At 44.5% G+C, this 14,894-nt stretch overlaps 1 protein-coding gene across 2 annotated transcripts in view; it reads left to right on the top strand.

The window, feature by feature from the left end:
• The first annotated feature begins 774 nt into the window (after positions 1-774).
• LOC141197796 (keratin, type II cytoskeletal 80-like) overlaps positions 775-14,894 on the top strand; it is a 61,824-nt gene continuing 47,704 nt past the window's right edge. Inside the window, exon 1 of one of the 2 annotated variants that reach the window (XM_073662884.1) lies at positions 775-795. In XM_073662884.1, the coding sequence (XP_073518985.1) occupies positions 790-795 (6 nt within the window). In that variant the 5' untranslated portion in view covers positions 775-789. Of the gene's footprint in view, positions 796-5,177; positions 5,733-14,894 lie in introns of those variants that run through there. The other variant, XM_073662881.1, reaches the window with a different exon arrangement.

The following is a 14,894-nucleotide window of genomic DNA, read 5'->3' as shown; positions in this document are numbered from 1 at the left end:
TGTTTTTCTATTGTATCAAACTCTTATTGGAATGGAATAAAATACAAATTAATTAGTAAAAATCATAAAATGTGATTTTCTGGATTTGTTTAAGATTCTGTCTCTCACAGTTGAATTGTTCTTACGATGAAAATTACAAACCTCTCCATTGTTTGTAGGTGGGAAAATTAGCAAAATTGGCAGTGTATGAAATACTTATTTTCCCCACTGTATTTGTCTTCAGCTGCTCCTTTCAGGCTGGACATTTAGGATCTCTCTTCATGCTGAGCTCCCTGGCAGCTCTCCTATCTTGGACTTTCTTATAGTTCCCTCTCCCATCTGGGTTCTCCTACAACTCTCCAAGGACACCTCCAGGTCTCGTTTCTCTTTCCTGTCTTCTATAGAGCTTCTCTTGGAGTCGCTGTAGTGTTATACATGGGTCTCCCAGGCTTGTTTAATTCTGGGTGTTCTTGTCACAGAACTGCCAGTGACTGCATTAGTCTTTAAAGTGGACAAGTCAGGAGACTGTCTCAACAGTACCCCTGCACATACTCCACTTTGCCTGCCTCCATCCCTGGTATTTTTCACTTCTCAAATGAGCCAGCCATTTTACTGCACTCCTTACTGGGGATTAGACAGCACAGTATTAATAAAGGTAAGCTCCAGCCACACCTTGCACTATAACCTGTGTTGGCAACATGTCATAGCCACTGGGTACTATATTCTGGCTTGCACAATATTATGGTCCTTTGTTTTGCTCTTATTCCTGTGCTGACTTCATTACTATACCTAGATGTCTTCTTGGGCCAAATGATGGTGAGTATCTGGTGGCACTGCTGTGTAGGTAGTATGTGGATAGAGTGTGGTGTGAGCAGTACTAGTGTTTAGAATAATCCAGTATTTTTTTGGGTTGCCTAGATAACACCAAGATATTCTGCAGCACTTTATAGATTGTCGCAATCTACTTATTATGTCCTTTTTCAGAATGGGGCTCACATTTAAATTCCATATCTCAGACACACTACAGCCAATTTCATAGGAAGCCAATTAACTTATGAGCATGGTTTTGCAGTGTGTGGGGAAACCAGAATACCCAAGGGAAAGCCATGCACAGGTAAAACATGAAAATCTCCATGTATTTGATGCTTTTGGTCAGATTTGAAACCAGGACCCCACCTGTCCACTGAGCCACTATTCTGCCATGTTAATGAGGTTTTAAAAGATTATAAATGGAACAGTATGTGCTTTTATGCTTCTTTAACTAGGTTCTAAATTAACAGTTATTCAATATAATTCCTCCCGAAAGGCAGCTAGCTGACCACCCTGGCCTACAATATAAAGCACTCTGCATATAATATTTATCACATATTAAAATACTGATTAGAAGCCTCATTTTTTCCATCATGCAACTGCAACCATCTTTCTGTATGAGAAAACTTCAATATGTTTGGTAAATAAGACAAAATAAGCATTAGAGAAAGTATATGGCCAAGATATTAAACTTTTCAACATAACTAAAAAATCCAACCTGATACACCCTATATAAGAGTCTTGTTCGATAACAGAAACGTACAATGAAATAGGAGGAGGATCAATGGGATATGCCTCTACTTGACAGGATGTGTTCAGCTTTAAGTCAATATTTTGAGAAAAAGTCAACGATGTAAACACTTTATCTTTTTGTCGGAGTAATCTCATAATCCCTGGCCCTTCCTTCTAGAGATTGTATGACATTATTATTGAGGTTTCATCCAAGTTCAAGAATAACTGATGGAAATTAGTTTAAAAGAAATAGGGATAAAGGGATTAACCAATAAACCATTTTATAGTGTTGGAATTATATGTTTTATAGATTACTACTCAATGTTTTAAAGGGGTGGACTAATCTTCAGGAACGCACAACTCCTATGCTTCCTAGCTTCCTGCTAGTTGGGGGGGGGCAGTGCACTCCTGAAGATTGACAGTTAGGACCAGCATCATGGTCACACCACTGCTCCAAAACTGTGAGCTCTCCTGTGCCGCTGGCAGAGGCAGCTTTATCTCTGCAGCATTAGAGGAGTATATGGACCCTGGACCAAGTCAGCTTTAGTGCAGCGCCTGCAGGCTCTAAAGCAAAGAGCATAAAAGTGAGTGCTCTTTGTTTGACTGGTATCCAAGGGGTAACATTTCTCCTTGCGGAGAGTAACACGTTAAGCATGTCAAGGTGAGGAGACTTTTAAGCCGCAATACTCCTCTGGGAAATATGCAAATTGTCTCTTCAGACAGCACTAGAGTTCTAGTTGTGCTCCTTGTTTGATTCACTGCAGAAGTGGTTCATAAGCTAGACAATGAGCAGTACACTAGAGATTTATAAATCCTTCCCTTCTTGGGAACATTGAGGATTTTTAATATGAGATAAGTTTTTAAGTTGCTTGTTTTTACAAGCACTTAGCAATTTTACCCACTTAACAAAATAAAAAAAACTCTTAAAGGGGGCCTGTCACCCTCAAAATGCAAAATCAGCTACTTAAACATTCATGTGGCCCCTATATGTATGATAGCAGTAACATTCATTTTAGTGTTCTAGTTGCAGAAAAATTAATTTACAACCTATATGCTAATGAGGGCACTTTGGCGCGCCCTTGGCATGGCTAATAGCGTTTTTGGCACTGTCCCTGAGCTTGATTGACAGATTTCATTTTCTGACAGAGAGCGTTGTCTAAGATTAAGTCCCTGTTCCTGCAATGACTTTGGAGGAGCCCAGCAGCATGCTCACATTATTAGTCTGGGCGACCATTCAGTGAGGGTTCGGGTACTCTCTGATCTCTGTCTCATGCCAGTCTGTGAACATCACTTCCTACACCTGGAAGCTTGTGGATTCAGAAAGAAGCTGTAGATCAGAGCCATACCTGATGCTTCCTCACTACCGGACATGGGCAGTGCACCTCTCAAGCCAGGAAGTGTACACCCGACTTCAGAGGAGCAATGATGTGGGCATATGTGAGTTTTGCAGAGAGCTGGTGATGACTGGCAAATTATGTTATCATACCCACAGGGGCGTAATAACATGTTGTGAGAGCCAACAACGTCCAATGGACCAGTTGAAGGCCTAATTAGATGTGAAACGCAAAGTTTATAAAACCTTTTTTTAAACACTAGATGGTGGCCCGATTCTAACGCATCGGGTATTCTAGAATATGTATGCGGCCGACTGGGCGCGACTAATCAGCGAAGCAGTGTTTAAATGGGTTGTGCACTACATCACACACTGTGACTGACAAAACATGTTCAGTACGTCATGAGCAGTTGGTGAGTCACATGACCACATGGGCGGAGTCAGCCCTGCTATCTCCCGACGGTGGCGTACTTATTTTAAATCCGGCGCCAATTGGCCAGAGAGCGTGTTTAAATTTGGCGCCAAAATCGCTGATTGGTCGCGGCCGGTGGCCGCGACCAATCAGCAGAGCGGTGTTTAAAATTTGGCTGATTGGTCGTGGCCGGTCATCTCCCGGCTGCGTCGCCGCTGATCTCCCGACGGTGGCCTGCGTGTTTCAAATCCGGCGCCAATTCGCAGCCGGGCTGCGCCAGCCGCTGATTGGTCGCAGCCAGCTGGCCGCGACCAATCAGAGAAGCGGTGTTTTAAATTTCACGCCATTATCGCTGATTGGTCGCGGCCGGGTGGGTGCGACCAATCAGCGAAGCGTGTTTCAAATCTGGCGCCAATTCGCAGCCGGACTGCGCTCGTTGCTGATTGGTGGTGGCCGCCGGCCGCGACCAATCAGGACAGCGGTGTTTTAAATTTCGCGCCAATATCGCTGATTGGTCACGGCCGGCGGCCGCGACCAATCAGCGAACCGTGTTAGTGAGGACCGGGGAGCGGTGCTGCCTGTGCGGGCACTTCCGCTGTGAGCAGCCGGGAGATGACCGGCTAGCGCAAGTCATCTCCCGGCTGCATCGCCGCTGACCTCCGTGCGGCAGATGAGCCGCTAACGGCTTCCATCTTGTTCTGAAGTCCCGCATCGGCCGGACCAATCAGCGACGCGGGATTTCCTGGACGGACAGACAGACGGGATAAGCCGATTATATAGTAGATGGGTCTAGGTGTTAAACACTATAGAGGGCTGGTTAGGAAGGGTATTTAGCAACAAATAGTCTAATGCTGGTGGGTTGGAGGGCATGGGGGACCTGTCAGGTTCCCTTTAAGACTTTCTGTGAATGTTACTACACTTTACTGTATCAGCATAACAGCACTGGAAGGGTATAGTGCCCATTATACCAGCCCAAAGGAACTTACTGAAAATTCTATTTTTACTTAATACTTGATAAAATATTTACCAAGTGGAGGTTGTTTAATACCATAATTACACAGGAAGACCGCGGTAAAAGATGTGCATAGTGCACATAAAGCTGCCATTGTTCTCAACAGCGCACGTCTTCCTTTGCACAAGATGATGTGCTGCCGAGAATAATGATCTTTGTGCAGCCAAAAAGACTATTGCACCCAACAAATTAGCATTTTGCTCATTCATCAGGTTCACGATAATCTTTGAGTATAAATGCACCTTACCTTTTGGGCCGAAAGGATCTAAAATGAGATCTGCAGAATATTTAAGGTAACATGTAGCACAGTTTCACAGATGAAATGTTTTCTTTAGGCTTCATGATTTGACCACCATGATCAAACACGGCCACCATAATAGGAGAAAATCTTTCAGTGTGTCCCAACTCTTACAAAATTATAAGCCAGTGTGCAAGAAGAAGACAACTTTTGACTTTGAAGCAGTCACTTGCCACTTGGGTTCCATTTCTTATAGGTTGATTCACAAATAATCTATATGATATGTCCTGTGTGCAACAATAACATCAAAGATTGCGAAGTAATTAAAATTGAACATGCACATGTCCTGGACACCAAGAGAATGCACCTTGAGAATTATTTTCTCTGATGAGCCCAAGAAACCCCAGTCCAACACTGTCCACCACCGCTGACCAGTGAATCATACTGTGGGGAACAGGCTTGTAGCATTCGTGTGTCCATCACAATTGATTTGGTGCACCTCTACATTGTGTACAGTAGTATGACATCAATTACATCCTTAGACCTGCTTCTGAAAATGTGTAGACTTCTTGTGAAATAGCTATGCGCACTTGTCTCGACGTGTAGAAGTACAGAGAGGTATTGTTTGCAGTCTTGTCCTTGGTGCCCAAATAGGAACATTTACAGGACGGTTTGTAGTGCGTAGGACATATATCTAAAGCCTATAAAGAGTGGACACTCATACAATACATTGGGATATTTCTATAGACATGTGAGGGATTTGTGTGTGTGCCACATTAGCATACCGAATGGCTGACACCCCGCTGTATTTTTCAGACAGCTGGTAATTGCAGCCTCTCCCTGTGTCAGGCACACCCAGGTTGTGTTCTCCCGCTCTGGAATCAGAGCTTCTCACAGATTTCTGGAAACAAAAAAGAGATTTTATTACCAGAGTCCACAGCAAGTCTACTAACAGGTCTAAATGGCTGAATTCTCCTATTCTTATAACTTGCCACTTTGGCGTCCTGATGCAGATACTGAACGTAAATTGTACCTCAGCTCTTCGCCATCCGAAAACCACACAACAGAGTCCAGCACTACAAACATATCCTATTCCCAAAGCACCGAAGAGATCATTAAGACTAAAGTGAGTGTGAACTGTGACAGCCAGACTTCACTCAACTTGGAGAGTGGAGAGGGAAAGCTTAACACAGAACTGGCCTCCTTCAAAGACAAGGTGAGTGCAGAGGGAAGGGCAGATGATGATGGGAGTCTACATGTCTACACACTACAAATATGCTTGGGTTCAACTCAATGAGGAAGTGTAAAGAGAGGAGACGGAGCGCTCCATGCATTCATTTTCTATTGCTGCGTAGCATGGTTTTCTCATAGCAAGTGGTGGAAAGTTAAGAAATGGACACATATTCATTGTGTATTATATGTAATGCACTTTTCACAATTATACACTAATTGACTGTATGTATAAAACAGGCCAGTGGTCATCTGCTGGACACATTGTCAACACTTATGTTTAATTTTTTGACCTGCGTGATATAAGACTAATTGTCCTTACGCCCTTCGATGGTGAATTTGCATGGATCCATCTAAGTAAGGTATTAGATCTGATAAAACATATTAAGTGACCTACAATATATGATAATAGATTGTTTCAGTTGTCACCAGTTTCCATTCACTTGTAGCACAATGTGGAGACCTGTTATAGGCAATATATGGGTTATTTGCTTCCTATATCACTTGCTGTGCATTTTTAAGCTTACACATTTGATCAAAGTCGAGCAGATTTTGGTGGGCTCTGCCCACTATCGAATGAGTATCGGGACCTTCTGACTTTCTCCTGACAGATGATGTTGGGGCACACAAGGATGAGGTGGTTGGAATTCAATCGCTCTATCCTTTTGTTCGGTGGGGAATTAACACACTGCCAGATAATTTAGGATATCTGAAAGTTTCTGAGATCAGGCAGTCAAAAAAGACAGCTGTTTGCCTGCTGAATGGTAGCTTGGCCTACAGTTGTTGATGGATGTTGCTTACTTAATACACAAGGGCCACCAGTAGTGCATCCAGCTGTAGGTTGTCCAAAAAGAATTAATACAAGGAGAAAACAATTCACATTTTGATTAAATTGGACGGTTATTTTGTGTAGTAGGAGAAAAATCTTGAATGTCCTAATGAGGTCTAAATCACATTTGGTGAACAATTCTATAGAAAGGGAGCTGCATAGGATGCAGAATTGTAGATACTCCTTAGCTTGTGTATTGCAAAGTGTTATTTAGGCAATTGTCATTTGTCCATTGTATGATTCTCTTATTTGGACACTATATGGGAGCGTTGTCAATATAAGGTACTGCACAGGACATTATCAAAGGCTGCCATACAAGTAAAAATAGGTGGATTTGGCTGAGCATCCAACATGCACTAGGGCCACTAGACTGGGAAAGGTAAGAGAAAAATTGGGCACTTTGAATTTAAATTCCAGAACCTTTTGTTTCCCCTGAGGCCTCTAGAAATGTCTGGCAGCAGCTTATTCTTTTTTCCCCATAAATATGCATGTGGTCAACAGCTATCTTATGTGTATGAGGGCCTTACGAGAGGCTACTCATGTCTCAAAATGGTGACTTGTATAGGCCCATCCTGATCACATATAGGCCTGTTCTGATCACATATAGACTTAAGGCCCCGTCACACTTAGCGACGCTACAGCGATCCCGACAACGATACGACCTGTCAGGGATCGTTTCTGCGTCGCTATGTGGTCACTGGTGAGCTGTCAAACAGGCAGGCTCACCAGCGATCAGGGGAGCAGCGACATCGTGGAAAGAATCTTTCCACGATGTCCTGCTCCTGGTTACCAGCCTGCTGAAGCAGGAGCAGGTTGGTAACCATGATAAACAGCGGGTTACTAGGGGCACACGCGCATCTAGTAACCCGCTGTTTATCATGGTTACCACTCTGCTACGGTGAGCGGGAGGTTACCGCTCACCGTAGCAGAGTGGTAACCATGATAAACAGCGGGTTACTAAGTGCACATGCGCCCCTAGTAACCCGCTGTTTATCATGGTTACCAGCCTGATCGCTGGTCCCGCTGGTCACACACAGCGATGTGTGCTGACCAGCGGGAGGGCAAAGACCAAAAAAAGGTCCAGGACATTCTGCAGCGATCAGCGACCTCACAGCAGGGGCCTGATGGCTGCAAAGTGTCACACATAGCGACATCGATGGTGAGGTCGCTGTTGCGTCACCAAAACCGTGACTCAGCAGCGATCTTGCTAGCGATCTCGCTATGTGAGACGGGGGCTTTAGTGTGATTACACATGGGCATGGTCTGACCACAAATGGCCTGGCCTGATAGCCCTTGTCTGATTTTCAGATAAGGCTGATCTGATCACATATAGGCCTTGTCTGAAAACACATAGGCCTAGACTGATTACACACAGGCATGGTCTGGTCACACTTAGGCCTGGTCTGATCACAAATAGGCCAGATCCGATCACAGAAAGGCCTTGTCTGATCACACATAGCCCTAGTCTGATTACAAATATGTTTCGCTCCACCAGATAACTTCAGGTATAGAAAATGTTGGACAAACATTGAAAATTTAATATATTTTTGTAATCTATAAAATGTAAGGTAGCTTTATTCATCATGTTGAGGGGCACTCACTTCACCGGGTCAATTAAAGCACACATGCAACGTTTTCCGGTAATCTAAAGTCCAGCAGTTTATTAAACATCATAAACTGCCTATAACATAGTCCATCTCAGTGGCTCGCAGGCATGTTACACATGTAATATCCTAGAGCATTTTCAGTGACAGCTATGCCCATTTGGCTTCAGATACAGCCTTCAGCAATCAACATCAATGTCCATTTCAAGCACCGATTTTACCTTTGCCGGGTCTAGTGGCTTCCATCAGCTCTGTTCTGCCAAAGCTGTGGCTTAAGGCTCACCAGGTGTGGCCTCCAGGCCTCGTGCCTTCCAGGGCTAATGGTGTCCCAGACACAGGGATCAGGTCTCTTGACTCACTCTGTTTCAAAACCAACCGGATATATATATCCCTCTGTGCGCACAGGACCTGTGATGATGTCACAGTCATGTGATCAGCCACCTGAAGGGGAGGTACGTGGTCAGCCAGAACACACCCCCTCAGACATTTTGGCAATGCAGCAAGCCGCTGCATTACATATCCTCCCCTTCTTGTTCAAGCCCATGGTATTGAACACATGATATACACAATCACATTATAACCCACAGATCACACAGAGACCATGTACTTGACGTTTGCGCTGCTCAGTCCCTGGAACATTAGTCATCAACATTAGCCCATTCCTTAGAGACCTACCATCCGTCATTGTCACTAACTTCGTCAAGTCACATTTCCGAGTCGTAACCTTGTCAGACCTCCCCCGCTCCCAGCGGTCGACACAGCAGTGCAACTCACTTGCCCTTATATCTAAGGTCAGGTCCGACTCCGTACTGTCCTATACTCTATTGGGTCGTTTGCATGGGCCTCTCAGACCTGAGTTACTGGAGGACTCACTACCTCTAAACCCACGCCCACTATCCTCAGGACATCTTGAAAGGTCTCTAACTTCTGCTGTAGCCGTTCTATTATTTGGAGGGCCCTTTCTCTGTTGAGTCTCACAATTTATAGACGGCTGCCCTCTTCTGCTGCTCAGGCGATGCTGTCTTTCCATTCGCAGTCTGGCGAGATTCAACTGTTCTACCTCTCGCAGATATGTCACTCGGTACTCCATCAGCATTCGTATATATGCAAGATTTTCTTCCGTTTCCACAGCACAGAATGACATCATGCCATCTTCATCCGGTATCCAGTCCTGATGATCACGTGGACTGCTTACTTTCATCACACCAGACTTTTTTACCATCATTTGCATGGCTTGGCCATTTCTCCCAATGAGCTTTCTTACCAGAGCATGAGGCACCCGGATGACTTCTTCCTGCAGACTTTGAGCTTTTCTCATAAGCTCCAGTTGTCTAATGGCTTGTTCAGTCTTCAACCAGACAATCCGCTTTGTGCGAACACATCGCCAGTGCATGTCACTTAGGACAGCCACTCTGTTCACTGTGACTTCGGTTGTGGACAGGACCACCAGCTGTTTAGGGTTTGAGGTTGAGTACACCTTACAGGCTCCCACAGCCTTCTTAAACTCTTCATGCACTGACTATCTGGTGCATTCTTCTCTCAAATCTTCGGGTACATTTATGAGGCACTTGTACCGAGAAGTTTCTGTCTCACAAGTGGTCCCCAAACGATCATCTGGCTCAGGTTTCAGGGACAACGGACTTTCAGCTTCTTCACCCTGTATGCTTCCCCTGAGCTGACTCACAGCTATGAACTCAAGAATTCTCCTCTTGACATCTTCCATTCCATACTTATCATCTTTTAACACTCTCTCAGCTCTCCTCAGGTCCACCTTCTCATGGTATAAAGGATTAAGCGCAACTTGTTTGCCCTTTTCCTTCTCCAAGGAGGCCTCGTTCACTTATTGGTATTTTGCCAGGCGACCTTTGAGCTCGAAAACTTCTTCCTCTAGCTCAGCTATTCGCCTCTCAGAAGCCCATCTCTGAAGCTCTTCCTGCTTCAATTGCTCCTTTATCAGCAGAATTCTCTCAGCCCTCTCTGTCTCCTATGTGCCCACTCAACTCTCGACAGCCAGTCTCTCAAGCTTCTATTGCTTCAAATGGGCTTGTAGCATCTCCTTGAGCTTCTTGATCTCGGCTCTTACATCCACCAAATCACCCAAGCTCGCATTATTCGAGGTGGTATTTGCTTCATACCTCCCTTCTCCAGTGGCAAACTCCTGACCCTGGTCTGTGGCTTCTCAGATAGACTCCTCCGTCTTTTTCCGCTCAGCTTCCATCCTGCCGATTCTATCCTTAAGGCACATCTCTGCCCTCTGAAGATTATCACAGAACGTCTTCAGCTCCTTCACCTGAGCTTCCAGTCCTAGGACCTTTCTACGGAGATCATCATTCTCATCATGGGTGTCCTATAGAATGGTCTCAATCACTTGGCACATGTGCTCTACATCAGTTTTATCATCCTCTAGTTTTTTCTTAACCTTGAGGAGATCCTCATAGTCTCTCTTGGTTTGTTGCAGTTCCCTATTGAATTGTTCGTGCAGTTGTTCTAGGTCTTGATCACGTCTAGAAACTTCATCCTTCAGCTCCCCTTTTAAGGCAAATAGCTCCCTATCCCTCTGGTGTAGACCCTCATCCAGCCTTTGCTTTTCCTGCATCAGCTGCTTCACCTGACCTGAAATCTCGGCACTTCCTTTCTTGTGACCTCTGCTGCTTCCGCATCCATAGAGCCTTTCTTTACTTGGTTCAGCTCTGACTGCACCAGGGAGAAACTATTTTTCATCTCATACAGCTCATCTTCAGACTCCACTTTCTCAAGCTTCAACTGCAAAACCTCCTCTTTGGTTTTGCGGAGGTCCTCTTTATTTTTCTGGAACATTTCCTTCCATTTGTTGATTTCCTCGCTGCTTTCCTCCAGTTCTTGCTGCAAGTTCCTCACAACCTGGTTTATTTTCTGCCGTTCAGACTCCAAGCTCAGCTGGTCCTGGGACACGTTCTCCATGTTTTTCCTTAGTTGCTGCACGTCACTCTGATACTGCTGCCTGATAGGCTCCAGCTCTTGGTCATGATTGGCCACCTCCTCTTTCAGCACCCCTTTCAGGGCTGTCGGTTCCTGATCCTTCTGTCTCAGTAGATCATCCTGCTTGTAACGAATCTGCAGAACTGCATCCAACTCTTCCACCTGATCTTCATTGTTGTCTGATACTGTACCAGAGGTTGCTTCTGGCAACGTCACCTCCTCTTCCCTCCTGATCTCCTCTGCTTCTAAATGAGGATCCACACTTAGAATGAAGGCACACAGCATTGCATTCTCTTTATTTACCCTTTCAGCAAAGGCTACAGGAGCAACTTTTTTGTGGCCCTTGCGCCTTCGACGATGAGAGGGGGACTTTCTCACCTCGTTTAGCTCCTCCTGACTGAACTCTCTTTCTACTTTCGTAATGTCACCATCAGCTGTGGGGTCTGTGTCACTCCCCATGGTGTTGTGGACCTACAAGTCACCTCCCACTTTGATGTCAACCCCTTCTACTGGAGCTACCCAGTTATCAACTGTTGAATTGTCATTTTTAGGCGGTACCAACACACGAGCAGTAACCAATTCTGGTTTTGTATACGCCATCCCTTTTGAGACTCCGCCCCCTTTTGGACAACCACACCTGTAGGGGGTACTTTTAAAAAAAAAAACTGCGATAGTCTTAGGACCCAGTTCAAAACATATCTTAATACCTCCCTGGGCCCTCTGGGATAGTGTCAGTACCACAGGAGAACTCAAGGAATGGTCCGGTGCCGCCATTCTGTAACGTACCAACAGCTCCTGCCGTTCCTGCACAATGTCCTGTTGTCGTTTCCCAAATACCTGCTGTGATTTTAACAGGCACCTTAATCTCTCAATAGCTTCAGTCTCATATTCTGCTCCCTTTACAGCCATCTTTATCAGCTCCTGCATTTCTTCAGAATACTCTATTTTGCTGAAGGATGTTTGTAGCCGATCATCTAACCACTTCTTCATTCGATCTGGGGATACTGCTCCATTCATAGCCATCATGGTACGCTGTTCACACTACACACTTCACACCGCTCTCCCTGGAAAAATTTTCGTGGCCTCACCAAGCCACAGCAAACCAGGTTTGAGTGCGATGACAATTTTCGTAACCCCACCAAGTTACAGCCAGATGCTTTAATCTTCGTGACCCCACCGAGGCATAGCCAGATGCTTGCATCCATATTCGTCATTCTGTGCCGTTACCCCTTGCAACCAGGCTGCAGTTGCCCGCATTCTCCACCAATTGTAAGGTAGCGTTATTCATCATGTTGAGGGGCACTCACTTCACCGGGTCAATTAAAACTCACATGCAATGTTTTCCGGTAATCTAAAGTCCAGCAGTTTATTAAACATCATAAACTGACTATAACATAGTCCATCTCAGTGACTCACAGGCATGTTACGCATGTAATATCCTAGAGCCTTTTCAGTGGCAGCTATGCCCGCTTGGCTTCAGATGCAGCCTTCAGCAATCAACATCAATGTCCATTTCAAGCACCGATTTTACCTTTACCGGGTCTAGCGGCTTCCATTAGCTCTGTTCTGCCAAAGCTGTGGCTTAGGGCTCAACAGGTGTGGCCTCCAGGCCTCGTGCCTTCCAGGGCTGGAGACACATACACACGAAGACCCATTCAAATGAATGGGTCTGCACACATGTCAGTGTGTTTCCACAGTCCGTGGATAAAACACATGGACATATCAATTTTTTCCACACTGCACGTGTCGCAAAACGTCTCACACACATGTACACTGATGACTTTCGTGTGTTATCAGTGTGAAACGTTCCGGCACCTGGGAATCAGCAGTAGAGTTAGAGCTGTTCTCAGGTGCCAGGTGCTGGAGGTATCTCTCATCATTGTGCCCTGCTTGCGTTGCGATCAGCGTGAGCAAGGGACAATGTTGAGAGTAGTATTCTGCCTCTGCTGTCTCCAACAAGTGTAAAAATAAGAATAATAAAATAAAACCCATTATACTCACCTTTACACCTAATTCTCTGAATCCATTGTCCCCTGTAAACAAACCAAAAATAAAAAAGAACAATATCCCTCACCTGTCAGAAGTGTAAAGAATCTAGTGTCTCACGCCATAATCCATCTGTGTGACATTTCTTCATCAGCATGTGCGGTGGCTTGAGGTGACTGCACACACTGAGGAGCTGAGGAGATTGAGTCGCTGCAGCAAGCAGGCTCCTGTACTGCACTGAGCTCAGTGAGTGTTGTCCTGTCACTCAATGAGTGCAGCGCAGTTCAGGGGCCCGCTCGCTGCAGCGAGTCATTCTCCTCTGCTCCTCAGCGTGTGCGGTTGCCTCAAGCCACCACACATGCTGATGAAGAAATGTCGGTCAGATGGATTACAGCGTGAGACACTGGATTATTTACACTTCTGACAGGTGAGGGATATTGACCTTGTTTACTTTTGATTAGTTTACAGGGGACAATGGCTTCTGGTAATTAAGTGTAAAAGTGAGTATAAAGTGTTTTTTATTTTATTTTTACTTTTACACTTATTGGAGACCACAGGGGCAGAATGCTACTCGCAATATTGTCCCTTGAGCGCGCTGATCTCAGCTCAAGCAGCCCAAACTATTTACATTCATAGCCGAAAGTGTTGGCACCATTGAAATTGACACAAAATACAAAGATTGAGTCAACTACTCCCCTTTTTATCTGGTTTTAGGTGTCATTTTCATATTGCCCACACTTGTTGCTTGCCACAGGTGAATTTGAAAGAGCATCACATGCTTGAAAGAAAGTTGTTTACCCACAATTTAGGAATGGTGCCAACAATTTTGTCCGGACCATTTTTGGGGGTTTGTGTGAAATGATATCCAATTTGTCTTTTTTCTCAGGTTTTTTTTGTGTTTTTCCATTCTATACAAAGGAAATAAACATGTGTATAACAAAACATGTGTGATTACAATAATTGTCTGAGAGAAATACTTCATTTTCTGGAACAATTTCAAGGATGTCAACACTTTCAGACATGACTGTATTTGTGCATGCAGCTCTTTCAAAGACAAGTCCAGAAATATAATTTCATGGCCAGTCTGTTCCTGCATTACTGAAAAATCAGGGTTTTAATTGATATTCAAATTAGCCTAAAGAACTACTGTAGATCTGAAGCCTCTGTTACTCCGACTCTATTTCTTGCCTAGTGTCGCCTCTTGCTGCTCTACTGATAGCTCCTTTACCTTAATTCACACAGCATATAGGCCATCAGTCAAGCAGGAGGGGGCAGTGCTGGGTGGGGAATAGAGCTGGAGTGACAGAGGTTTCAGATCTACAGTCTCATTTACAAATTAATTCAAACGCTGATTTCTCAGTATTGGAGGAACAGACTGGCCATTTAAAGGTATTGCTGGACTTGTTTTTGAAAGAGGTACATACCCATATAAATAGTTTGGGGGGAGGTGAAATCCTGCAGGCACTTTCCCTTTAAGCAAATGTGTTCTTTGACATATGATTACATATGTGTCTGCACAAAGATCTTTTGAAAGCATTAACAGGTAGATGGCTCTAAATGTTTGGTTACATTATATTTTACTATAAAACAAAGTTCTAGAAAACATTAGAAATCAAATGGTCCCCAAAGTAATATTACAAGGATAGTTGGGCGCAGGAACTCGGTGCAGTGATCAATAGAAGTCATGCAGGTGTATGATCCTTTCAGTTACAGTACAGATATCAGGATAACGATCTGTGTAATTGTCATTATAAAATGAATAAGCTTCATT

Source organism: Phyllobates terribilis, unplaced genomic scaffold (assembly GCF_046119375.1).
Source record: "Phyllobates terribilis strain yellow unplaced genomic scaffold, ASM4611937v1 Scaffold_2__4_contigs__length_985480577, whole genome shotgun sequence".
In the NCBI taxonomy this organism is placed as follows: Eukaryota; Metazoa; Chordata; class Amphibia; order Anura; family Dendrobatidae; genus Phyllobates; species Phyllobates terribilis.
The sequence above is the reverse complement of the archived record's forward strand: the minus strand, read 5'-3'. Positions and strand labels throughout refer to the sequence as shown.